At 36.5% G+C, this 26998-nt stretch overlaps 1 protein-coding gene across 3 annotated transcripts in view; it reads left to right on the top strand.

The window, feature by feature from the left end:
- NIPBL (NIPBL cohesin loading factor) overlaps positions 1-25321 on the top strand; it is a 115565-nt gene extending 90244 nt beyond the window's left edge. For 2 of the 3 annotated variants that reach the window (XM_063453980.1, XM_063453981.1), the window contains exons 14-47: positions 52-141; positions 2113-2216; positions 2341-2427; positions 3375-3606; positions 3824-3975; positions 4183-4263; positions 5030-5130; positions 5480-5615; positions 5691-5773; positions 5952-6084; positions 7529-7672; positions 8180-8269; positions 8388-8602; positions 8685-8787; positions 9025-9123; positions 9220-9366; positions 12101-12235; positions 13211-13309; positions 13396-13449; positions 13846-13954; positions 14340-14476; positions 15120-15260; positions 16317-16410; positions 17125-17291; positions 18046-18136; positions 18297-18470; positions 18941-19131; positions 19278-19385; positions 19894-20094; positions 20212-20358; positions 20824-21095; positions 21531-21705; positions 22007-22192; positions 23971-25321. In XM_063453980.1, the coding sequence (XP_063310050.1) occupies positions 52-141; positions 2113-2216; positions 2341-2427; positions 3375-3606; positions 3824-3975; positions 4183-4263; positions 5030-5130; positions 5480-5615; positions 5691-5773; positions 5952-6084; positions 7529-7672; positions 8180-8269; positions 8388-8602; positions 8685-8787; positions 9025-9123; positions 9220-9366; positions 12101-12235; positions 13211-13309; positions 13396-13449; positions 13846-13954; positions 14340-14476; positions 15120-15260; positions 16317-16410; positions 17125-17291; positions 18046-18136; positions 18297-18470; positions 18941-19131; positions 19278-19385; positions 19894-20094; positions 20212-20358; positions 20824-21095; positions 21531-21705; positions 22007-22192; positions 23971-24333 (4841 nt within the window). In that variant the 3' untranslated portion in view covers positions 24334-25321. Of the gene's footprint in view, positions 1-51; positions 142-2112; positions 2217-2340; positions 2428-3374; positions 3607-3823; positions 3976-4182; positions 4264-5029; positions 5131-5479; positions 5616-5690; positions 5774-5951; positions 6085-7528; positions 7673-8179; positions 8270-8387; positions 8603-8684; positions 8788-9024; positions 9124-9219; positions 9367-12100; positions 12236-13210; positions 13310-13395; positions 13450-13845; positions 13955-14339; positions 14477-15119; positions 15261-16316; positions 16411-17124; positions 17292-18045; positions 18137-18296; positions 18471-18940; positions 19132-19277; positions 19386-19893; positions 20095-20211; positions 20359-20823; positions 21096-21530; positions 21706-22006; positions 22193-23605; positions 23667-23970 lie in introns of all 3 variants that reach the window. The other variant, XM_063453982.1, reaches the window with a different exon arrangement.
- Positions 25322-26998: the final 1677 nt, after the last annotated feature.

Below are 26998 nucleotides of genomic sequence, written 5' to 3'. Positions count from 1 at the left end.
AAAGGTCTGTTTCATCAAATAAATGTTTCTACTATATTTTCCTTACTATAGAATTGATGGACTCCTCCACATTCAAAAGATTTTCTTCAGCTGTAGAAAATATTTTGGACAATTTGGAAGACATGGATTTCACAGCATTTGGTAAGGTTTCTCTTATGTTTAAAGCAGTATTTGTAAGTTTAAAAGGGAGCTATTCAAAGTCTGGTTTCAATTTATTTTTAAATAAGAAAAGTTTATTAAAATTACAAAGGTTGCTTAGTAACTTGTAATGTTTGTGTTTGTCTTTTCTTCCATTTTTCTTGTCTGTATTAATCAAGGCTGTAAGTGGGTATCTCCTATGGCTGATTTTATGTTTTTAAATTCTTTCCTGTTCAATAGATCACAGCTACAGGCACACCGGTCATTCATCTTTAGCTCATTCTGATCTTTGGGTTCTTTTCTTATCACTTAAATCTCTGGTGGGCAAGGATTTAAGGGGTTAAGCAGTTCACCCCCCAAGAGCAGTTTCACTCACCACTTGATGAGCAGAACATCTTTTTAAACTGATAAGTTGTTCAGTTAAAATATTGCCTGATTCATTGTTCACAGAGCCTATGAAGAAAGATAGTCTTCCCCTAAATTTGCTTGTGGTGTTTGGTATGCCTGATGGACATAACTGGGCATTCAGGATACCTGATGGACCGCTCTGTGGGGCAGGCGTAGAGCTGCAGCAATTTTTACAAATTAAACTGGTTTTAATAATACACTCTTGAAGCTTTTAAGAATGTATTAATGAATTCCCATCCAAGAGTTACAGGATATGCATGAAGGCCTATATCATGTATGTATGTATGTATGTGTGTGTGTATATATGTATGTATATATGTATATATATATATATATACATACACACACACACCCACCCATATACACAAGTAGTGTATATGTACAAGTACATACAACAATATACATATAAATACAACCAAATGCCCAAATATATGTACATCCACACCTGCACATACATCCAAACACAAGCACCAATACATGTACCTACACATATACAAATATGCCTACACATACATAGACCTATATATATGTGTATATGTACACATACACCTCTTCACATATACATACATGTATGCATGTATATACACACTTTACACACACACACACACACACACACACACACACACACATATATGTGTACATATACATACCCACAAACACATATACATACATGCACATGAACTCATATACACAAATATAAATGCAGTCACATATATAAGCATACATGCATAACAGCATGGGTCTACACATAGTACTTTGTATATTGATAGAATAAACATATAATTGGAATGCATTTTAAAGTTTTGATACATATGACAGAACAGTAAGATAATGCTGAGGGAGTGTTCATGTAAAGTGTTGGTAGTGGGACAGGATGCCCAAATCAATATTTAGTCCTGCATTCTTGCTGTTAAACAATTGGATCATTCTGACTTCAAATGTTTTTCTTTCTTGGGTATTTTTAAAAACCCCTTTCAGTACTTTGATTTTTGAGTCCTTCATTGAGTGGCAAGGCTGGGTAAAATGGTGTCCCACAGGAGTGCAGTAGGATTCTTCTTTGTGATGTTTAATGGAGTGTCTGTGCATATTCATTCTGCCGTTTAATTTCTCTCTCTTGTCCTTTGCTCTGTGATCTTCACACAAGATATTAACGACCCTCTGCGAGAATGGGGTCTATTTTCTATTACACCTGTGTCTTATCTGCACTCATGTCCTTTAACCCCTGTATCTCAACTCAACTTTGAATTCTATGTGTCGTCTGGCTCAGAAATGCTTTAGACTTGAGAAAGGGAGGTGCTCCCGAAAGCTTGTCATTAAAAAATTCTGTTAGTCCAATAAAAAAAATATTACAAGGTACAAATGTAATTTTTTTTTTTAAAATACATTTATAAAAATCTAACCTGTATCAAAACCTGTTTTTAATTAAGATTAATGTACATCAGTGTGGGACATGTTGAAGCTTTATAAATAAAATAATTTGTAAGTTTGTTTATCCCGATTAGAGATTACTACTGCAAAATCTTCTAAATCGGCCCTTAAAATTTTTAATTCTTGATTGGTTTTCAGGTGATGATGATGAGATTCCACAAGAGCTCCTCCTGGGCAAACATCAGCTTAGTGAGCTGGGGAGTGAGTCTGCTAAAATTAAAGCTATGGGCATTACGAATAAGGTAAACTGAATGAAAACAGAAGGCCTGTGATGTCCTTGTTGCTCTTTCCCATGCACCTTAAAATTCCATTAATGTCTGTAGTACCTTGTACATCATCATTAATTGTATTTCTCATTTGCATCAGATCTCATCTGAAAAAATGGTCAAGTTACTAGGAATTCTTGAAAAGAACATTCAGGATGGTTCTAAGCTTTCAACAATGATGAACCATGTAAGTGCCCCCCTTCCTCCCCGGTTAAAAAAAAAAAAAAAAAAGTTTAAAAGGTACATTTCAGTATCTTTTACAGTGAGCCCAAAAATGTTATGGTGTCAATAGTGTGCAAAATTATGTTCAGATGTTTTGTGTCGCATTGTGGATTATTGTAGTGAGGTTTCCACAGTAAGTATTATTGGGAATAAACAGATCTTTATTCTCAATAATGCTTACTGTCATGTGCTCTTTGGTGTGTTTAAAGTGTCTATCATTGTCTGGGATATTTGTATATATTGTATCACAGTACAAAGAAGAATCTTCAGGCACTCGCAGTGTGCAAACAACAAGCAGTTGTATTGGATTAAAATAGTGACAGACTAACGTTTCGACCTTCTATAAGTTCTTTGTCAAGCGTCAAACGCATGTTTGTCACTCTTTTTGATTCAATAAAACAAAGGATTTGCTGGTTCTCCTCCAATGCCATGGGACCCGTTCTTATCCTGACATGTTCAAGGAAATATAGGTATTTCAGCCTGTCAAATCTGATGAAAGGAATTTGATGCATAAGCGGCTATATCAGGACTACTTTGTTAGACACCACAGTTTTATTTACACAGTGGTCTCCATGGCATAAGACCGAGCATGCACACAGTCGTTTAAAAATAAATTAATATTTAGTATGACTCAAAATATGAAATGATTGCTAGAGCACTGTGAGTACATGGATGATTTACATCAACTTACTTGAAAACGAGAGAAATATCAATGTATCCTTCCTGGTAAAATATTAATAAATTAAATTCAGAAATGAGCACGTGTTGGGAGTTAAATGTTTTACCAGATTAGGAAAATAATTTCTAGATCAAAACAAGCTGTGGATTCAGTGCTGGTGTGCTAATACAATGCGGTTTATTTACTTGTTGAAATGTGTCACATTACATGGCAATTCTTCTTCAATTCCCTAGAATAATGATGCAGAAGATGAGGAAAAACTATGGCGAGATCTGATTATGGAACGAGTGACAAAATCTGCGGATGCCTGTTTGACGGCAATCAACATTATGACTTCACCTAGCATGCCGAAGGCAGTGTATATAGAGGATGTAATAGAACACGTTATTCAGTACACTAAATTCCATCTACAAAACACACTTTATCCACAATACGACCCTGTCTATAGGTTGGATCACCATGGAGGTGAGCGATATACTGCAGTCAGCTGACTGAATCTTGTCAAGCTATTGAAAATTTACGATAATGTGAATGCTCCATTACATTTAATAGGGGAGAACAACCGCCTCCACCTAATTTATCAGTCACTGCACAGTCAAATTCACGTTTGAAGTTATTCTCATGTAGAGTTTTGTTTTTAGCTCTTGACGTTTAACTTTTAATTTTGCCTGTTCTGATGTAGGGGGCTTAATGAGTTCCAAAGCGAAACGAGCAAAGTGTTCGACCCACAAGCAGAGAGTCATTGTGATGCTCTATAATAAAGTGTGTGACATTGTGGCCAGCTTATCCGAACTGCTGGAAATACAGCTGCTTACAGACACCACTATACTTCAGGTAATATGATGCATGCTCTCTTACATTACGGGAAAAAAACACCTCTGCCACATTTCTTGAAGGCTTTTAGAAATGTTACTTTCCACATGCAATTAATTTATTTTCTAGTTCAGGATTTAACCACTAATAAAAAGTGAATCTTGTACGTTTAGCTACTATTTTATTACCGTTGCTGCTTACCACTGGTATTATTGTTTATCTCTAAAGGTGTCGTCCATGGGGATTACTCCATTTTTCGTGGAAAATGTAAGCGAACTGCAGCTCTGCGCCATCAAGTTGGTCACTGCGGTAAGAATGTACTATTTTTATTTTTTCCTGTTTTTATAGGTATTTTCTTGATCTATGTTTGAGTTGGCCTTATAAGGTTTTGGATACGTGTCTAGAAGTCTGTGGTATTGCATTGTACATCTCCCTGATTCCCTGCACAGACTTGAACTCACCTTTATTTCTACCTCATGCTACTTGAAACTGAATCGTTTTTTTGCCAATTTAACTTCGCTTTCATTTATTTGTATAGATGCCATTTAATGCGATTATAGATGTATTTATTGCGTCGTTTTTTGCTTTCGGTCCAGAATTGTATTGTACCCAGTGTTTAAATCCTGAATTCCATGAAGCACACGATCACAATATTAAAATGTGTCTGTTTTTTTTAAATTAAATTTACTGTTACACATTAAACATTTACTAGTTTTCTCATTTGTGATCTCACTCAAATACATGCAGACTGCATGTGTAGGGCTACAAAACAGAAAATCTCACCCGTTTTCAAATATTTTCTGTTTCTGTTAGTTTTATATATAGTTGCAGTATTCATTCTCCTTATCCATACATGTTATTTTGAATAAATAAATGATTGTTTACCCTGGATATGCTGGAAGTGTTCAAAAAATAAAACTCTTAACTGTCCAAAGGGTGTGATCTGGGATCCAGAGTAGCTTCAAGTAATTAAATGCCGAAAGATGGGTTGGGTATATAGCTTTTAGCACTCCCGTCACATACAATTGTAACCAATTGGAAACCTGTTTCAATTACTTGTCCTATCTTCTTGTAGGTATTTTCTAGGTACGAAAAACACCGGCAGCTCATTTTGGAAGAGCTGTTCACATCTCTTGCAAGACTACCAACTAGTAAAAGGAGCTTGAGAAATTTCAGGTACTCCTACTCCACAAAATGTATTTTTTCATGTTAAGTCACTGCATGCAATATTATTTTTGAGGTGTATTGGTTTTTTAATATATGTAAAAAAAAAAAAGTATCGCCCTGTAATGAAGGTTCAAGTAACTTGTATGAATAAAAATCCTATCCTACTGTGTTTTATACCCCACCTCCTCTAGACTGTAAGCTCGTTTGAGCAGGGTCCTCTTCATCATATTGTTCCTGTAAGTTTTTGTAATTGTAACATTTGTTGTTAAAACTCCCTCTCGTATAATATTGTAAAGTGCTACGGAATTTGCTGGCGCCATATAAATGCTCATAATAATATGATTGAATGCTTTATCAGGTTAAACAGCAGTGATGACGATGGAGAAGCAATGTACATTCAGATGGTGACAGCCTTGGTCTTACAGCTCATACAGTGTGTGGTCCATCTACCTTCAGATAGAGACAATGCAGAGGAAGAGTCATCGAACAAAAAAGTAATACTTTTACAGATTATTTATATTTTGATTGTTTTAATTTTGTTTGTTTCATAATGTCTTCTGTGTCTCCAGGTTGACCAAGATGTGTTCATCACAAACTCCTATGAAACAGCCATGAGAACAGCACAGAATTTTCTCTCGATTTTCTTGAAAAAGTGAGTTATTGGTGCTTGCTTTGATCATGTTGTGATTTCTACCACTAACGAAGTACTGAATTAACCAGTTACATTGAGGAATTCCAAACCCTCTGACAACATAGCAGCTCTTTTATGTAAGATTTGGATTTAAGTGAGCATTTTCCAAAAGTTTTACAGTTTATTTCCCCCCCCCAAGGTGTGGAAGCAAACAGGGGGAGGAGGACTACAGGCCACTGTTTGAGAACTTCGTTCAGGACCTTCTGTCTACAGTTAACAAACCAGAGTGGCCTGCTGCAGAACTGCTCCTCAGCTTACTGGGAAGACTTCTGGTAAGGCTTTATAATATAGACTTTAATTATATTTTCATGTATGCAGTCTAAATCCATATATTTTTGCATGATTTTTTTTTTCTTTTCTCCAAAGCAATCCATGATAAAATTCTTTATTTGTATGTTCTAACCCCCAGGGTTGTAGATATTTTAATGCAAGTCATTTCTGTGAACACACTGGTTTAAAGAATAATATTGGACACTATAAACTGGCGACACATCACAGTGCTCAATTAAAGTAGTGTGATAAACTGAAGTACTTAGGGCAGAAATAGAGATTAAACTAATTAAATTACCTACAAAGGAAAATAAAGCGTGTTATGGTCAAGGGTTTTGTGATGCAAGCAATTAGAGATCTTTTAAATTAAAGGGACTAGTCACCAGAACCACTACAACTTAATGTAGTTGTTCTGGTGTTTATAGGATGTACCCTCATGCTTTTTAATGTAAAAGCTGCCTTTTAACCCCTTAAGGACACACGAAGGAAATATACCGTCATGATTCCCTTTTATTCCAGAAGTTGTGTCCTTAAGGGGTTAAAAGAAAATGCAGTGTTTACATTGCTGCTAGTAACACCTCTAGGGGCAGTAACTCAGATGGCCACCAGTGGTGCTTCCCATCTCAGTGCTTCACACAACGCCTACCTTCAGACGATGAACGTTCTCCATAGATATGCACTGATTAAATGCATCTCTATGAGGAGATGCTGACTGATGCAGCATGGTGTCAAACACATGCCGAATAGCTTCCCAGTGGGAAAGCAATGGATTGGCTGAAATCATCAAGATGTGGGGGAGGGAGTGATTAAAAACAATTTCCCCTGTGATTGGACGGGGGCTAGTCACCTAAATAATGCATGTCTTTATTCTTGACACTTTAGTATTCCTTTAGGTGTTTTGTATACTATACATTGTGCGAGAGGGATAATCTGTTCCTTATTGCAGTGCCTAGTAGGATAAGGTTGCTCCCCAACCTTCAATGTGAGTGCTACCTGGAAGTGGCTGAGATAAACAGAAATATAATTTTAAGCACACTTTTGCCTTTGTCAGCACAATGTATAGATGGAAAAGGTAACTGATACAGGACTTTGTTTTTGCGCTGGAACTTTAAGCACATTAACTCATTGCAGCTTTCCCTATTTCCTACCCACTTGCATTCCACACATCCTATTAAAACCAGCTCCAAAAGTATAAAAAGATCTCCTAACTTAAACAGAATTTTGAGAACAAGTATGCAAATTTAAGTTAAAATGCTTAAGCTATTGGTAGAGTTGTATTTGATCCTAAGCACTCTATAATTCCACTCTTTGAAACCATAATGATCTAGTGTTTTTTTTTTTGTGATTTTTAAATATAAAAAAGATACAAGTAGGAACAAGGAATGATTTTAATGATCCATTGAGAGTCCACAACTTAGATATATAATGCGTTTAATTGTTGTGTAGGTGCATCAGTTTAGTAACAAGTCGACGGAGATGGCGCTCAGAGTAGCTTCTTTGGATTATTTGGGCACTGTGGCTGCAAGGCTCAGAAAAGATGCAGTTACCAGCAAAATGGACCAGGGATCGATCGATCGGATCCTTAAACAGGTAACCTGAGTCATACTGCATTACTTTGACTTACGTGACTGATCTACACAGAAAGCATAACCACTTTGAATATATAAGAAAATGGACTACAAATGATCACTTTTAAATTTAGTCTTATTTTATAATATACTCAAATATTTTTTTTGTTCCCTTTATCAGTTACACTCTTTTACTGGGGGCATCAACACCCATCTGTGCAGTTTAAACCTGCTTCCGTAGAATGTATAGCAATTTACTATAAACCCTATGGCATCGCAAATATTACCCAGAAATCATTTTGCTAAAATCACAAGTTAGAAACAGAAGCTGAGGTTTCTTCATTGCAGTCAAAGTATCCCTAATATCACATTATTGCATATGTATAGCTCCCACCTTCTTTTTAAACTGTTTTGTTAATAATTGTAATAACCTGGCCATAGTTATCCCATTTTTCTAATAAACATGGTAATTTTACACACAAATAATCATGGCAGTTTTCGTTACCTTTAACTTTTTTTTTTTGTGCAGGCCCCAAAAGGTGAGGATGAAATTCAGCAGCTCCAGAAAGCCCTACTAGATTATTTGGAGGAGAATACAGAGACTGATCCATCACTAGTGGTAAGTTTTGCCAGCTTTCAATCAGGGCTATTAAATTACTATATGCGAACGATCCTTTCAAAAGACACAGAGTTGGTAAAAACTTTTCCTAAACTGTTCACAACCTCCTTTCCTTCAGTTTTCTAGAAAGTTTTATATAGCCCAGTGGTTTCGGGACACTACAATGGAGACTGAGAAAGCCATGAAATCCCAAAAGGACGACGATGGATCTGATGGAGCTCATCATACAAAAGAAATTGAATCCACGGGTGATATTATGCAGCGAGCAGAGAAACGCAAAAAGTTCCTCAGGAACATCATTAAAACAGCGCCATCTCAGTTTAGCACTTTGAAGTATGATTTTCACATTATTTATCTTTGCTCTTCCTCTAGGTTGAATTATATGTTTATAACTCCATGTTTTATTTCCCTCCAGGTCAAGCTCAGACACTGTGGACTATGATGATGCTTGTTTAATTGTACGATACTTGGCCTCTATGAGGCCGTTCGCTCAGAGCTTTGATATTTATTTGACTCAGGTAAAGATGCTCAGATGATTAAAATTTTTGCTCTGTTCCTGTTTGTCTTGCTAGAGGTTCATTAAAAAGGCAGTAATTCCAGATATAAATATCTCTTTCTATATAAGATGACCCTTGTGTGAATGGTACTTGGTTGGCATACAACAAGGCACTGTAATTTCTTTTTAAACTTTTGTTTAGTTTAGTTTTTAGTTTTTTTTTTATTAATTATGGTCTCATATTTGTATTTTTCCACAGATTCTGCGGGTACTTGGGGAGAATGCTATTGCAGTTAGAACAAAAGCCATGAAATGTTTATCTGAAGTAGTTGCTGTAGATCCCAGCATTCTTGCAAGGGTAAGGCTGATGTTTAATAGTGCAGGTTGTTCTGCTGCTCTTTAAACACCTTTTAGTGTGTGGTTTAGGTAACCTCTAGTTGTTCCTTTCCTTCAGCTGGATATGCAGAGAGGAGTTCATGGGAGGCTGATGGATAACTCAACCAGTGTTCGAGAGGCAGCTGTGGAGCTTCTTGGTCGGTTTGTGCTTTGTCGACCTCAGCTTGCAGAGCAGTATTATGATATGCTGATTGAGAGAATTTTGGTAAGTAGACAGGAGAGAGAATCTGAATCATCACTAGGTGCTACTGTGATAAAACTCAAATATTTAATTACTGGAGGGAATAGCAGTGTGTTAGCGGAGTGATTTCTAGCTAATGCTGTGATAGCTCACTGATCTCATTCTGTTATTGGAGAGAATAACGGTGTGTTATCTGAGTGATTGCTAGCTAATACTGTGATAGCTCACTGATCTCATTCTGTTATTGGAGGGAATAATGGTTGTAACGGATCGCCTGGCACCCCGACTGGGTACCTCCGTTAAAGGATGCTCCTAGCGTTTCCTGAGGACTCCAAGCACTCTGGCAGACACCACAATCACCGTATCGGAGAAGCATATGAATCCTCTCAAGCCTCTGAATGCTGTAGACAGTTGAATAGGAACCATACGAATAGGTTTTCAATCCTAGCAGTCAAACTGGAACAGCATACAATAAATCCTCCCCCAATAATGAGACGACACTTCACTTTGAGGGTAAAACAGGAACTCTGGACTGGCACATCCAGCCTGGCTTTTATTACAAGAGTACATATACAGGCCACACCCAGGGGGAGGCATAAAATAACCAATAGTATCACGGGTGCAACCCACACATCCCCTCCCCTCAGTGTGACACATAATCCCATTATTCATACAGTTTAAAATATACTTTTTACACAATATTTATAACTTCAAAACCATACATCACATTCACATAAAATTACATATCCACAATCAATCCATTCAGGGGAACAACATATTAAAAAAGGGCATGGATCAGACCAGGGGTTCAAAAATTAGTAAAGTATCTTTTAAAACCCATAGCTTTCCAGCTCAGACCGGTTTTACAGAGCCTTCTCTGTGCTAGAGAAGTAATCCAATTACCTCCCAGCACAGAGACAGACTCCATTGAGCACATGGGGACACAAAGACAGTAAAACACTTTAAAATACATAAATTCACCTTTTACACATAACACACAGACATTTCACCTATCCCCAGATAGCTGGGATCTGAGCGCACAAAACTACCGAATAGCGCGCAGATCCTACTCACACAGTTCACTTGCCATGGAGCCGAAGTCTTTAACTACACGAATGGGCTCCATGGCATAGCTATCTGGGTTAACACATTCACATAAAGTCTGGTCCAAAGGCAAGAGGCGGGCAAGCAGCCCCCTCCAAGGACACGTGGCGAGGTCGGTTTCGCCACAATGGTATATTATCTGAGTGATTGCTAGCTAATACTGTGATAGCTCACTGATCTCATTCTGTTATTGGAGGGAATAATGGTGTGTTATCTGAGTGATTGCTAGCTAATGCTGTGATAGCTCACTGATCTCCTTCTGTTATTGGAGGGAATAATGGTGTGTTATCTGAGTGATTGCTAGCTAATACTGTGATAGCTCACTGATATCCTTCTGTTATTGGAGGGAATAATGGTGTTATCTGAGGGATTGCTAGCACTTACTGTGATAGTTCACTGATCTCCTTCTGTTAACTGTAGAGAATAGCAGTGTGTTAGCTGAGTGATTGCTAGCTTCTACTGTGATAGCTCACTGACTTCATTCCATTACTGGAGAGAATGACAGTGTGTGATCTGAGTGATCACAAGCTTCATGTGTGATGTAACTCACCTTTACATGGAATCAGTGGTAGATTCCTTTAGGTGTCAATGAGCTAATGCAGAGATAGCCTTAACTTGTTATATGTTTGTAGTCTGGCCGATCTGCAGCTTGCCAAAAATTAGTAAGTGGCAAAAGTCAAGTCGAAAAAGATTTCATTTATGCACATGTCGTCACTATAAAAGGGAATTACTCTGGGGATTTAGCGGAGTAAAACTTACCAGTGTAATAGACAAAGTGTTGAACATAGGAAATGTAACAAAATAACAACTGCAACCACTGGAGTGCACTGTATGGTGCATCCGTTATCCCCAACTAATGTAAACAGCAGGAAAATTACAGGCTGCACAATAATACAATAATTTATTGTTAGACATACACATTTACAACCTTTCATCTCACAGCCTTAATCATGTAATCATACACGATTAAGCACATGATGCTGAAATGTGTGGGTTTTTAAAAGTGTGTTTTTTGGTTTTTTTATGTCTCATCTGACAAATTTCTGATTTGGGATTGTTGCTACTGCAGAGCTTGTAAATTTCCTGCTGAGTAAAATGTGCTGTATTTTTCTGCACTTGAACATACTCGTTTTACAAAATCCATACAACATTGCGATTTGTGTCTGAAAAGTACATAAGAAAAAATATATATATTTCCATTTCAAAACCAATTGCATTAAATAAAAATAAAATCATTGCTTTTTAGGTACTTCAGATAAAGTAGGAATAAAGTCTAACATTCTCATAAAATAAAATATTTGCTCTTTTTAACAGCAGCTTTTTAACAGCGGCTTTTTAACAGCGGCTTTTTAACAGCGGCTTTTTAACAGCGGCTTTTTAACAGCGGCTTTTTAACAGCGGCTTTTTAACAGCGGCTTTTTAACAGCGGCTTTTTAACAGCGGCTTTTTAACAGCAGCTTTTTAACAGCAGCTTTAAAATTAGTTACTTTTAAAAATAAAGAAATGGAAATTGTTCTAATATTAAATGAAAGCATAGGGGGTTGTCTGTCAAGTACAACAATTCTGTTCACAATGTCTGGTTCCTGAAACTTGAATAACAAGCTATTGTATGAATAAAGGTTTTCATGATTGTTCCATTCTTGTCTGTGTGCAGGACACTGGTATCAGTGTAAGGAAAAGAGTAATAAAGATCTTAAGAGACATTTGCTTGGAGCAACCAACATTTCCAAAAATCACTGAGATGTGTGTGAAAATGATCCGCAGAGTGAATGATGAGGAGGGCATTAAGGTAAGAAGAAAAGAAAAACAACCTTTTTGCATATATCATTGCTGCACAGTTAAACCACCAAAAGGGGTATTTTGCCTTGCATACATTTTGTTTAAACCAGAGAACTTTATTTTAATGACATTCAGTGTATTCACGAAAGGTGAGGGAGCACAGACAAAATTTGACCAAAGTAACAGACTTATTTCTACAAATCAACTAAATGAGATGATTTCTTCCCTCCTTTCACTTGGTTATTTTGCCCCAAGTTTTGAAAGATTGTTCTTGATCTGTCATCTATTTATTCAATTTGTTTGAATTTCCAGCCATTTCCACACTATTTGAAATACTATATCAGCTGTCTCAGCTGTGTCCATCTGACCTTCTCTTCCTAATTTCCTCATAGTGTACATTTAATAAACAAGTAGTAGTACAGATATTTGTTTCTGTAAGGACCTTTTTCTCTAAAAATAAAACAAAAAATACAGGCATTTTTAAATCCTTTCTATGACTAGCATTCTATTTTCTGCATTAATTTCTCCTCTTTGTGCTCTTGTATAAAATGATTCTCACAAACACTGTCTGCACAATTAATTTTCCTTATTTTCCATGATTATATATGTGTGTATTTTCTTTCTTTCTTTCCTTCTTTCTTTCCTTCTTTCTTTCTTTCCTTCTTTCCTTTTTTCTTTCCTTCCTTCCTTCTTTCCTTCTTTCCTTCTTTCCTTCTTTCCTTCTTTTTTCCTTCCTTCCTTCCTTCCTTCCTTCCTTCTTTCCTTCTTTCCTTCTTTCCTTCTTTCCTTCTTTCCTTCTTTCCTTCTTTCCTTCGTTCCTTCTTTCCTTCGTTCCTTCTTTCCTTCGTTCCTTCGTTCCTTCTTTCCTTCTTTCCTTCCTTCCTCATTTTGAGTTTATATACCGTTTCCCCCCCGACATGAAATGTGTGCAGATTAATAATGTCTACATGTAATGGAAGTTTTGTAAAATAATCACTTCTTTCAGAAACTAGTAAATGAAACATTCCAGAAGCTCTGGTTCACCCCAACACCTCAGAACGATAAGGAAGCAATGACCAGGAAAATCCTGAATATAACAGACGTGGTAAGTAAGGATATATTTCCTAGCTTAACGTAATGTATTGTTGCAATTTTTGTCTAGTTATTCACCGTACCCCCTCTGTATTTTAGGTTGCAGCTTGTAGGGATACAGGCTATGACTGGTTTGAGCAACTTCTTCAGAATGTGAGTATAGCTAAAAATCTAACTACCTACATTTGGTCTACCCTTGCACTTGGAAACTGTGCATCCCTCTAAAAGTTTTATGTAGGACTTGGCACTATTGCTGATTAAACTGTGCTATTCATTATACAAGGGAGAGCACTTAACAGATATTTGCAATTTTGATGTTATACGTCTCGATCAGCTTACACCGCTGCCCTTGATGTTCTCACTATTCCCTACATTCTTCTATTCTAATTCCACAAGATATTCTGGTCTCCTCTCATCTGATCGAGGGTGCAATAATTGGATAGCTCTGACTATGTTGCTAAACATAACATTTTGGCTTGAGTAGTTAAATAAGACCTAATCACTTAACGAACAGATTTGTTTTACACCGTGACTGTGTTTGCTTGATAGCTGTTAAAGATCGAAGAAGATGCTTCATATAAACCCGTGAAGAAAGCCTGCACCCAGCTGGTTGACAACCTTGTCGAGCACATCCTGAAATATGAGGAGTCCATGGCTGGTATGTTCTTCCAATGCTATTAATTCAGCCTAATGTTGTAATGCATACATCACAGACCCCTTAAACATTGTTCAACCCACCTCAGATGCGTTCTCTGGAAGAAAGGAGGAACCTTAAAAGCCAAGCAGATTTTCCAAGGCGGCAAGAAAAAAAAGCTTATTTTTAAAATAAAAACTTTTAGACTAGTTTCGAATCTCGTCATTCAAAACAAATCAAATCCATTAAAGCATATAATTGTGTTTTTTGAACTTGTAGTTATGGCACGTTATCCCACCCTTCATCTCTGCAGTTTGTTGCAAAGAAACTACTTTTCTTTCAGCACTCCAGGCTTTGTAAATTCTTTCACTGATGTCTTTTTAATCCCCTGTTTGTATTTTATTTCCAGAGACTGACAGCAAAGGTGTGAATTCCGGTCGTTTGGTTGCTTGCATAACCACTCTGTTCTTATTCAGCAAAATCCGGCCTCAACTTATGGTTAAGCATGCCATGACCATGCAGCCTTACCTTACCACTAAATGTAGCGTAAGTACATACGGCACAATATTCCAAGCTTAGCAGACTTCATGTACCTCCCCCATCTGTTTTAAAAACCGTTTGTAGAATCTTGTATTTATTTTTAATTAGTATTTAAATATGTCCTCTGTTTTGCTCAGTAGGCATGCTTTTCAAATTCCCTTTTTAAAAGCAAAATAATAAATAATACATCTCTAATTTAGGTAGAATTATAAACTCCCACTGCATTGAGATATTTACTATTTGCAACACAAACTCCGTGAACTAATTTAAGATTGATGCCCATAACAGAGAAACTATTGGTGTTATTTACTAAAGGGAGGGAAAATTGTTGGGAATGCAAAATTAATTAACGATTTAAGGCCAAAATCGCCAAACTGGTTGTAATAGTTAGCTATTCTTCCATTTTTTTTTTTGCTTTACATTTTAAATTCACTTTGAATATCTGGCAATATTCTTTTTATTTATATATATATATATATATTTTAGTGAATAACGCTGTATGCAATACTTTAACCAGAATGAAATGAAAAATGATTTATTCGCGTTATACCTTTTAAATTGAAATGTTGAAGCCTAGATTAACTTGTACGGTGATCTTAGTCCCCCTAATTTTTTTAAAATGAATTTCACACGGTTTTCTTTTGAACAGACCCAAAATGATTTCATGGTGATATGCAATGTTGCCAAAATCTTAGAATTGGTTGTCCCGCTTATGGAGCACCCCAGCGAGACATTCTTGGCAACAATTGAGGAAGATCTCATGAAGCTTATTATCAAATACGGCATGACGGTAAGCCACTCATTCTTCACTAACATTTAAATATAGTGCTTATTATCGGTTTTCTTTTTGCTTGTGTAGAAATTGTATTGTATCTGAGGTAGCAAGCAGTGTGTTTAGCAAGTATTATTTTTGCTTAGCACAATCTTCTGATCCAAAGATGTTTGTTAAATATGTTATATAGTGCTGCTAATGATTTTAGTATGTTTACAGTTGAAATAAGTCGTCAAATTGACCCCTTAAAGGACCACTATAGTGCCAGGAAAACAAACTCGTTTTCCTGACACTATAGGGTCTTTAGGTCCCCCCCACCCTCAGGGTCCCACTCTCCCGGGCTGAAGGGGGAGGAAAGGGTTAAACTCTTACCTTTCTCCAGCGCCGGGCTCCCTTGGCGCTGGGGAACTCTCCTCCATCTTCCGACGTCAATGCTGAATGCGCATGCATGGCAAGAGCTGCGCTCGTTCAATCAGTCCATAGGAAAGCATTTCTCAATGCTTTCCTATGGATGTCAGCGTGTTCTCACTGTGACGTCTGGATTAACCCTATTGTAAACATAGCAGTTTCTCTGAGCTGCAGGATGGACCTGGCACCCAGACAACTTCATTGAGCTGAAGTCTGGTGGTCTGGGTGCCTATAGTGATACTTTAAATATAACATTCCTATATGCACATCATGCGGCTTATCACACATGTGGTGTCACTGCTGTCCAGCACCAACTTGATAACGTATAGTGCCAGTGCTATATGGAATGATTCCATGTACATGAAGTCCATTAATTTACATGTGCAATTAACAGAGCACTCTATACTTTCAGCATTTAAATTAAAGCCATTGCCAAAGCTAGACATCATTGGTATAACCTATAGAACAATTGAAATGATATGCTTGATTTTTGAAACCCTATTATTGAATATATGTGTGTATTATAAGCAAAAATACACACACCGCTCAAAATCTTCACTCCTGGTGAGTATACCATTATCCCTCTGGGCTTGCAGTATATATAATGTATATCATGAATGTATGTGTATTTATACTAACATTTAATCTTATTTATTTCTATTTCAGGTGGTCCAGCATTGTGTTAGTTGTCTGGGAGCTGTTGTAAATAAAGTAACCCAAAATTATAAGTTTGTTTGGGCCTGTTTTAACAGATATTATGGTAAGAAAGTATTGTGACTTGTAAGCACAAGTTAGGCTGCATAGTGTTAATATTTTTGAAACTCTTGACAACACCAGTTGCATTGGTTGCTGGGCGCAGAGGTTTAGTCTATCATGAATATAAACGGCACGGTGTTCGTTATAAGTAATGCTATATGCATAGTTCGGGAATGACATGTCTATTATTCGATTTATTTGTATAGACCAGGCATAGGCAGCCTTCGGCACTCCAGATGTGTTGGACTACACCTCCCATGATGATTTGTCAGCATTATGGGGGATGTAGTCTACACCATCTGGAGTGCCAAAAGTTGCCTATCCCTGGTATAGATGAAACATGGACATCTTACATCTTCATTGTTAAATCTTTTTCCTATCTTTGCAAAATATCTAAAAACTGCTAGAGATAATACCATAGATTTCTGCTGGTATTTAAAATGTATATTTGTTTTGAAATAGTTTTAAAAGTCTGTGTGCCAAGAATTCTGATATTGTCACCTGTGTGGTATAAGTTGGTTTAACAGATGTGCTGTAGGAGTAGAAGCTCCCTGATGTGTAGCTCTCTTGGCATTGTTTAGTTTATGCTCTAAATAAAAGCCAACATGTCGCACAGGTGTATGTGTAGTTTGAGCTTGTTTATTTTGTATAGTTTTATATATTATAAATTTAGTTCTTTGTTCTTTTTGTAAATTCTTTTTTTTCTTTTTTCTTACAGGAGCACTTTTAAAATTAAAAAGTCAGCATCAAGAAGACCCAAACAGTACTGTCCTCACTACAAACAAGCCAGCACTTCTTCGATCCCTCTTTACAGTTGGAGCATTGTGTCGCCATTTTGATTTTGATCAGGAAGACTTCAAGGGAAGCAGTAAAGTAAATATTGCGGTTTGTAATCCATTTTTTCATCTCATTCATTGCCATTGCATGTAAACATAATTAAATTAGTGCTTATGTTTGAAGGTGTAAATGTTATTAGTTCCCTACTGTCTAGTAGTCTGATAGGACTTTACAATGAGAATCATATTTATAGAAGTCACTTGGAGGCAAGTGGTCTTAAGTAAACATTCACAACTCATAGGACATTTTCTTTTGTCATTTTAATAGTTGCACCCATGTAAATCTTTCATTATTAGCTTCTTGAAGGTTCATACCTCAATATCTCACATGCTGTATTTAAATGCTACTATTTAGTATTTACAGTACCATGGCATTTACATGGCAGAGTAAAATTCCCAGTTTCTGTTAGAATGATTATTTCCTACAGAAGATGATGGTGTACATATACAAGTTTCTCTTCTTGTTGTTTGTTCACTATGAGGACCGAGGCAGCCTTCTTTAGTTAGATAAAAACTCTTGTAATTTATTAGACCCTGAATGCCACTGAGATTTGTATTAAAAGAATAAAGGGGGAGAGCTTTTCAGCTCCTGATGAATTGCAACTCCCATAGTGCATTGTAACCATGCAAGCACCATTCCAAGCTGGAAATATGTTATGGGAGTTGTAGTTGCCTGCCGAGCCACCACTGATATACTGTTTTGCATCTATCACAGAAGCACTATGTAGTTCAAGCTTTGTCCAACCATTTCAATACCAATGAAAATTATTTTTTTTTGTTTGTTTGTTTGTTTCATTTTTCAGGTGAACATAAAAGATAAAGTTCTTGAGCTATTGTTGTACTTTACAAAGCATTCAGATGAGGAGGTACAGACAAAAGCCATTATCGGTCTTGGTAAGTGATTTCATATTCTTACCTTCAGTTAATTGTATTCCTGTCACATTGTTTGTTTTTAAAGTTACATACTTAAATCATTTTCCACCTTGGAGTTTCAAGCTATTGCCTGAGTTTATTTCCTATTACTGTGGCTCATTATGCTATTTGTTCTCCTAAGGTTTTTCATTCATCCAGCACCCGATTCTAATGTTTGAAGTGGACGTGAAAAATCTATACAACAACCTCCTATCAGATAAGAACTGCTCGGTGAATTTGAAAATTCAGGTTTTAAAAAACCTTCAAACCTACTTGCAAGAAGAAGACACGCGGATGCAACAGGCAGACCGAGACTGTAAGTTACAGAGACAATGCTCTAGTACTGGAAGCTTTTCATAGACCGTCCATAGCCAATTGCATGCCCTGCTATTGGAGAATATTAAGGCTATTGGACTTTAACAGGCACCCTGTCATGTAACTTTTAAACGCTTGCACTTCATAGAAAAAAAAAAATGTAATCTATTTTCAAATGGCATCAAATTTCACATTGTGCAAGCCAAATAAAATACATAATTATTTATTTTTGCTTGAAGTTGTTGCACTATGCTCATGGCAATGAATTGCATACTCAAACGCAATAGATGTCAGATGCAATTTTGGGATGCTGCACAGTAAATATCAAGGGCAGTCACAATGTGATATCCTTTCAGCATGTGATCACAGTAACTGTATTTCCATATTGTCTGTTTGATTCTGTTTGACATTTCCTTATAGTTGCATGGTGTTTGTAGTCTTTACTAAAGTGACCTGTGCCCCGATCTTTAGGGAAAAAGATGTCCAAGCAGGAAGACTTAAAAGAAATGGGAGATATTTCCTCAGGGATGAGCAGCTCCATTATGCAGCTTTACCTCAAGCAGGTCCTGGAGTCTTTCTTAAGCACCCAATCCAGTGTGCGCCACTTCGCTCTCAATGTCATTGCTTTGACTTTAAATCAAGGCCTCATTCATCCTGTTCAGGTAGGAAGCCGTAGCCTTTATTACTACAGAAGTCCAGTAAACATTTCTATAATATGGACTGTCTTTCAAGTTTCAATTTCTTGGTGATAGTGGGGCTACGTGTTAGTGTTTCATATAATGCCTTATTTTGCTTGTGCCATTTTCAGTGTGTGCCATATCTGATTGCCATGGGAACAGACCCTGAGCCGTCCATGCGGAACAAATCAGATCAGCAGCTTGTGGAAATAGACAAGAAATACACTGGATTCATTCATGTAAGTGCATGTCACATTGCTATAACATCTACAGTGCTGTCCTCTTAATTTTTCACAGTAACGTAAATGTATCCTTACTTGAGACCAGTTTACAATGTTTTCATACACTGATATGTTTTATTTCCTGACAAACTATTTTTAATGCCCGATTGTTTGTAAAGGGTGTTGCAAGTGTACTCGCTTATAAATAATTTACTATCTCCTTTTTCTGTTAAATCATTATGATTCTGTTCATCAGTGGTTTCTGAATGTACACACCTCCCACTGAGGACATGCTTTCATCTTTTTATTTAGGGATTGCTTTAAAGCCTGTATTGACTAGGCACCTTATTTAATTTGGAAGGGTCGCTGGTTTAGCCCTAGCTATCTCAAGAGTAAACTTAAGACACCAAAACTTAAAAAATGCTGTAATATTTTATTACTTACTATTTATTACTTACTATATCACCCTTTCTTTTGGGAATTGAAAAGAAGATTTGATTTTCCTGTTTTTTTATTTATTTTACAGATGAAAGCTGTTGCCGGCATAAAGATGTCCTACCAAGTGCAGCAAGCAATCATTTCTAACGAAAAGCGCATGCTGAGGGGGTTCAGACAAGATGAGACTACCAGCGCTCTGTGTTCCCACCTTTATTCCATGATTCGAGGGAACCGTCAGCATAGGAGGGCCTTTCTCATATCTCTGCTCAACCTGTTTGATGATGCCGCGGTACGAACAATCTTAAGCGGTTTTCACAGTTGTTTTACATTGTTCGTGTCATGTGTATTCTAGTGGTAAATGATTTTATGTACTTTTCTAATATGTTTAAAATGTATTTTTCTTTAGAAAACGGAAGTGAATATGCTGTTGTATATAGCAGACAATCTTGCTTGCTTTCCATATCAGACACAGGAAGAGCCCCTTTTCATCATGCATCATATAGACATTACATTATCCGTTTCTGGTAGCAATCTGCTACAGTCCTTCAGAGAGGTGAGTCTGGTACCAGTCAAGGCTTTAAACGTAGAGACTAGAACTGTTCCGTATCAAATGTAATTTTATCGAGATTTGCATTTAATGGACATGCAACACTTGAGCAATTGAAGTATGTGATTTCCAAATTGCTGTTTTGTCTAGTTAATATACACTACTCATTACATGTTCGATGATATTGAGTATCTTTACATTAGACATTGAAAAGGCAATTTACATTATGTCATCAGTAAAGCCACAGATTTTAAATGGTCCCTATAATTACACATAATGTCAGACAACACATATTTAAACAAAATAAAACACCTATTGTTAAAAAGCAATCTGTAGATCTGCAGTGGTAAACCGTATCACTGGCTGTGCATCATATTTTAGTTCACAAAACCTCTACAATGGCATGCTTGGCAATAACTTATATAGATCTTTTATGTTGGTATCAAGTAAAAAACATATATCTATTTTTAGTCCATGGTGAAGGGAAAGCCGAAAGTGAAAAAGCCAGCCTCTGAAGAAGAAAGCGGAAGTGAAAGTGAGGAGGAAGTGGTCCGGCCGAGAAGAACGCGACGGCGAGCCAATTCAGAGTCTGACTCTGATGGCGAGGATGATGTAGATCATGTCCTAAGCTGTTTACCAGAGAGTGCTGGACCGCTAATTGAGTTCGCAAATGCCTCTCAAGGAATCCTGTTGCTTTTGATGTTGAAACAGCACTTGAAGAACTTGTGTGGCTTTTCAGATAGGTAAATTGACATTTGTTGCAAATGACCACAGCAGAATTCAGTTTTCCTTTTGTAATATAATGGTAACAGTTGATTCCTAATTTCTTACTCATTCAAAAATTTAAAAATAATCTTAAAACCTCTTGTGCATTTTCCGTGGCTTCATATAGAGTCATTTAAAAATGTATCTTATTCTTCTAAAAACTTATAGAAGATGCATAATGATAACTGTTGTCAGACTGTTTAACAGTCCAAAAAGTAAAGCACCTTCACACAGAACTGCAGTTGCCAACTCTCCACTTGATGGTTGTGTTGGCTGAATAGCTGTGGGTAGATCAGATTAAAAATGTTTTACAAATTAATAGTGTGATATTTTAAGTAAGCTGATTTATTTAGCTAATGTGATTTTCAGAATGTTAATTGCAAGTCATTGAGGTTCTGTTTCTTGATCTGCAGTAAAATTCAGAAATATTCTCCTTCTGAGTCTGCTAAAGTGTATGACAAGGCTATAAACCGAAAAACCGGAGTCCATTTCCATCCTAAGCAGACCCTTGAGTTTCTGAAGAGGGATATGACGTGTGGAAAGCTTAATGAAGATACGAAGAGGACTATTGCAAAGCAATATTTGGATGTAAGTGTGTTTTTTTTTTTTTTATGTATTTTTTAAAAATGTGTATTTAATTTGGCTTAACGTCATGCGAGCCGTGTATTACAATGTTATTGTGATTTGTATGAAGGGTGTTTTTAGCATTTCAAGAAGTAGAATAATTGAACATATTTACAGAGAGAGTTTTCCTCCTAGAGGATACATGTCATTATAAGGAAGACTGGTAGATATACAGCACTTCATTTTTACTACATTTTAATGGATTGTGGCCATTTTTTTGATTTCTCTTTTTTTCCCTCTTTTTTTTTTTTTTTTGTTTCTCTAGTTCAAGTTACTAATGGAGCATTTAGATCCCGATGAAGAGGAGGAGGAAGGCGAGGTATCAGCTAGCACAGATGCTCGAAATAAAGCCATTACCTCATTGCTTGGTGGTAACAGCCCTAAGAACAATGTGGCTGAGACTGAAGAGGAAGAGAGTGATGGAGAGGAGAAAGCTGGAGGCACGTCGGGGGTAAGTATTAATGTGGAAATGTCTTGGTGCTTTTTTTAAAAACATTTTTTTTTTTTTTTTTAAATAAATTAATTTCTTGATCTGTATTTTTTGTACAGGGAAGTAGCATGCAGATACCCCATATCAACTCATGGCCTTCCCTGTACTAATTATGCAGGAATGTCTTAATTTGCAATGTGCATGAGACTCTAAACTAACAGCCTTTAATGTACTGTTTTTAATTCTGTAAATTATTGCTTGTTCTCTTTGGGATTGATATGTGCATGTTTTATATGATTAATATGGGAAATGTTTTAATCCAAGCCTTTGGGATGTCCTTGCTGCTCTGTTCCCTGAGTGTATGATTTGTGGTCTTTAAAATGAACCCCTGCTCTTTCTGCCTCGTCTTTTCCTACTTTTTGGTCTGTTGCAAGCTTCTTACCTCCTAAGCTAATAGCTACCTCCTTGCTATACTACCAGCAGCTTCTTTTAAAATCCTCCATGTTTTTCCTACTAATTCATGTTGTATGCATGGTGGCGGCTGCTAAGAGTTTTATACGTTCCCCCTCCCCCCCACCCCCTCCAAATGACATTTTATCAGAATTTGTGATCACATTGTGCGTTTTACTGTTGGAGTGGTCACTAAAGCAGTGGATGTCACTGTGTTACTGGTTACTCTGGCTGGACATATGTGGTTACATTACATATTTCCCATAGCACAGCTGTAAACACAATACAGAATATGAAATATACATCAAATTTTTAACGTCTGGGGCACCCATGGTGTGAAATAGGCCTCTTACATTTGTATTATTTTTTGTGATTGGGCAACTACATACATACTGACTTTTCCGCAAAATTCCATTCCGGATTATAAAATAGGAGAGCCTATTCCTTGCTGTACTTGCACCTTTTAATTCCTGTTAGAGCACTATCTATCAGTAGAAAAAATTGTTGTGTTGGGGTGGGAAACAGATTTGGCATTATATCTCTGTAAAACACACCTGCAATCAGCTCATTTTATTGGTCAGTTAAATTATTATGAAGCTTTCCTACTTTCTGTTCTGGAGAAGTATTTTGGCACCTGTGCTAAACATCCCTCCAACACTGGAAGCATTGTAAGCGAAGATGATTCTTCACATTCTTTTCATTTTAAGTCCCTTGAGCACGGTAATGTCAAAATGTTAATGTAACAATCAATTACTTCTGCTCTGTGCTGGAAATTGCATAATGGGCTGGGAGATAATGTTTGGAATTTGAACCTGAATTATACACTGTGCCTGTGTTTTATGGGATGATATGTGGTTATGCCTGTTTGGTCCCTATGTTGTGGTCGTCTAAGTTAGGGTTACTTTCTAACCATTTTTTATTTGCTGTGGGGGTAAGAAGCCATTTTGTAGCTAGACTTAACCTTTTATACATCTTTTTTTGTAGAAAGGGTTTAGCGGAAAAGGCAAAAAAAAACGTAGAAATTGAGATTTATCCAAAGTAAAAGGTAATTTTAATTTAGATTTCCTCTTCTACTCTGTCCCTATTTCCTTGCTATATTTTTTGTAATTTTTTTTAAAAGTAGTTTTTAATTTTGAATGCAGTAGCAGTAAAGTCAGTGGTACACATTAAAGACCTGACATTCTCTAGGCACTGGTGGTTCTAATGCATCCCTTGGATTGGATTGGGTGTGGTGGGGTATCCAGACCACGGTGCCTGGGGATGTAAATCTTTTTGTTGTTTGTTGTGATTGATGCTGACTTCCATTTAAACATGTTTCTTTTCTTCCCCCCCATGCATTGCCTGTGTAGTTGAGAAAATCGAAAAGATTATCAGACTCTTCAGACATGGCAGGACAGATGAATGAAACTGTAGATGTCCAGGATGTTATTGCAATTTGTTGTCCAAAATACAAGGATCGGCCTCAGATTGCTAAAGTAGTTCAGAAAACCAGCCACGGCTTCAGTGTTCAATGGATGGCTGGCTCCTACAGGGGCCCTTGGGCCGAGGCAAAACGCCGTGATGGCAGAAAACTGGTGCCTTGGGTTGACACTATAAAAGAGTCAGACATTATTTACAAAAAAATCGCTCTAACGAGCGCCAATAAGCTGACTAATAAAGTTGCTCAGACTTTACGATCGCTGTATGCAGCCAAGGACGGGACTTCCAGCTAATAAATTTGTATATTTGCAGCCAAATTTACAGGAAAACAAGAACAGATACAAACTTGAAATCTCAGCATTCTGGCAAAAAAATTCAACCTAACAAACAAGATAAAAAGATCAGTTTTATGAAGAGTAAGAACGGAACTTGGCCGTGTGAAGGAAATGTTTGGTAAACATTTTGTGGGAGCTTCCTTCGCTGTTGTACAGCAGAAACTTCTCAGTTCATTTTTACTCCCACTGTATTATAGTTTAACAAAAAATTGTTTATATCTTGAAGAATACTTTCTGTTTAAAAAAAACAACAAAAAAATTTACAAAAAATAAACAAGTGAATGTTGAAAATTAGTCTGTTAATGTTCTTAATAAAGTGTTCTTGGAGTTTAACCTAGCAGCGGATGGCTTTCTTTAGCTTAGCCCGGTTTCCAGGGAAGCATTGATTTTTTTTTTTATTATTTTTTTTTCGTTTTTCTTTCTCCAGGCTGTAAAGTGGCGAATGCTCTGGATATATATAATTTATTCTGTTGAAAACAAAAAAGCATGCAGTATCTATGACCTATCTGCAGGAGGAGGTTTTTTTTTTGTAAATGTAGATTTTGATGTATTAGGTCACCCTGAAATTATACACGAAAAGGGATCCCCAGAATACCTGCTGGAGATAATACTGCAATAAATTTTTTTACTTCTTTGTTACCTGTCTGTTTCCATTTGAATTTCTTAATGTAAAGCTGTTTAAATCCAATTATATTATTTTGCAGTCTTTTATGTAAAATTTACTATCAGTCGTTTTCAACTCAAGGCATAAAATATTGTTTATACAGTTTGTATAGTGACTTCGAAATAACTGGTATCTTTATTTTCATCCCTATAAAAGGGTATAGACACGATTTAACTCCCGATTTTATTGTATTCTGAAATATCTAGTGTTAACTATATATGATTTAGCACTGTGCCAAACTCCTTTTCAAGAATGTTTGATATAAAAAGAAACTATAGTTTATTCTTTGTATGTTTCAATTTCTTTCCTGACACAGAATGGGATTGGTCTCTTACGTTTCTCAGGGCAATTAGTTGGTGCATTCCTACCTCTCGCCCTCAACTAAAATCGATTGCTTGCTAATGTCAAGCTCAGAATTTACATGTTTTTTCAGCCACTCCTAATACACACACACATCACATAGAATATGCATGGAGCATCAACCTTATGCTGGCTAGTTTTCTGTGGAAATGAAAAGGCATAAAAAAAGGTCGGTCTCTACTGATTAAATCTTTATTTATTTTTAAAACGTCCTTATGTTATTTGTTTTGACAAAACCTGATTAAAGGTAAAATTCCATAATCTATATTTTCAGAACACCTTTGTTGTTTTTTTTTTTTTTTTTTCTTCCTTCCTTCCTCATGGTACTCTCAATATTTATTAATTGCTAAGTGTAGTGGATATCATTGCCTGTTTGTATCATTAAAGGGGACACGAAACACCATTAGACACTACATCATGTTGTAGCGGTTATGATGCAAGTAGCCTTTGGAGTCATTTCTGTTTTTTTGTTTGTTTCAGATTTCAATATTTTTAACAAAACCAGGGTTCTCAAACCCATCCCCTCAGCCTTCAATGATGATGTAGATGTTTTATTTGCATATTAACAAATTTGTTGAATCTTAAATGCCAGTAATAGACTGACAACTGATAGGAGCCTAGCTCAGTGCTCACAGCATATATTTAATATCAAAGGTTGGACAGGTAAGCAGAATTTAAAACTTCCATATTTCTAGGGCGAGGTTAAGGTGTCTGGAGACCAGAATTCATTATTGTGTCTACATTATCATTTTGGTTTTAGAGAGCGTCTTAAAAGGAATTTGAACCCTCTAGCAATGTATATATTTTTATTCAAATTGTATTCATGGGAATTATCATTTTCTGACTAGTTATAAAAAAGGTTTGTGTCTAATGCTTTATCCAAAATATTTAAGAAGTGATGTGTGCAAAACAATCCATTTTGGAGATCATGATCTTTGGTATAAGGTATAACTATCATTTCCACTAGGTTTAAGTTTTGAGAGATTTTAGTTGATTTTGGTTGCTCATAATTAGGATATATAAAATCAGTGAATACATTGCGTTTGCTCCTAAAATTACATAAATTCCAGCTGCTAATACATTTTTACACCTGGCAACAAACTGTGAATACTAGTAATATATTATTTATGCTGTGTATAAATCCTAACAATTGTCGTACAGAATTCTACTTCCAGTTTGCTGTATTGTTAATCTTGATAATGATGCAATTTACAGGTTTAGCACGAACCAAGCATCATGCAAAGACCAGCCAGCTAAGTGTTCAGAGTTCAGTGATTTCCCCAAACATCTGCTGTGCATATTCTTGACCTTTTCTGATGTTCAGTCTGCCATCGTGTGATTCTTTGGCCTCATTTATATGTACCAAGGCAACATAGCATAAAGCTTATTGATTACAGCTGGCTGTACTGGTTCTGGTGCTTAGAGTGAACCCTTAATACAAATTTAAAAGAAAACCGAGCATCTCACAAAAAAAAGCTTAAACTAATTTTCAATGATTTCTTCTGCTGTGTCAATCACAGAGATGTGACCATTTAAAGCTTCATTTTAAAATATATCCCATAATTTGTGTTAAAGGCACTCTCCAGTGCCAGGAAAACA

Source organism: Pelobates fuscus, chromosome 5, assembly GCF_036172605.1.
Source record: "Pelobates fuscus isolate aPelFus1 chromosome 5, aPelFus1.pri, whole genome shotgun sequence".
In the NCBI taxonomy this organism is placed as follows: domain Eukaryota; kingdom Metazoa; phylum Chordata; class Amphibia; order Anura; family Pelobatidae; genus Pelobates; species Pelobates fuscus.
This window is presented reverse-complemented; position numbering and strand designations above follow the sequence as displayed.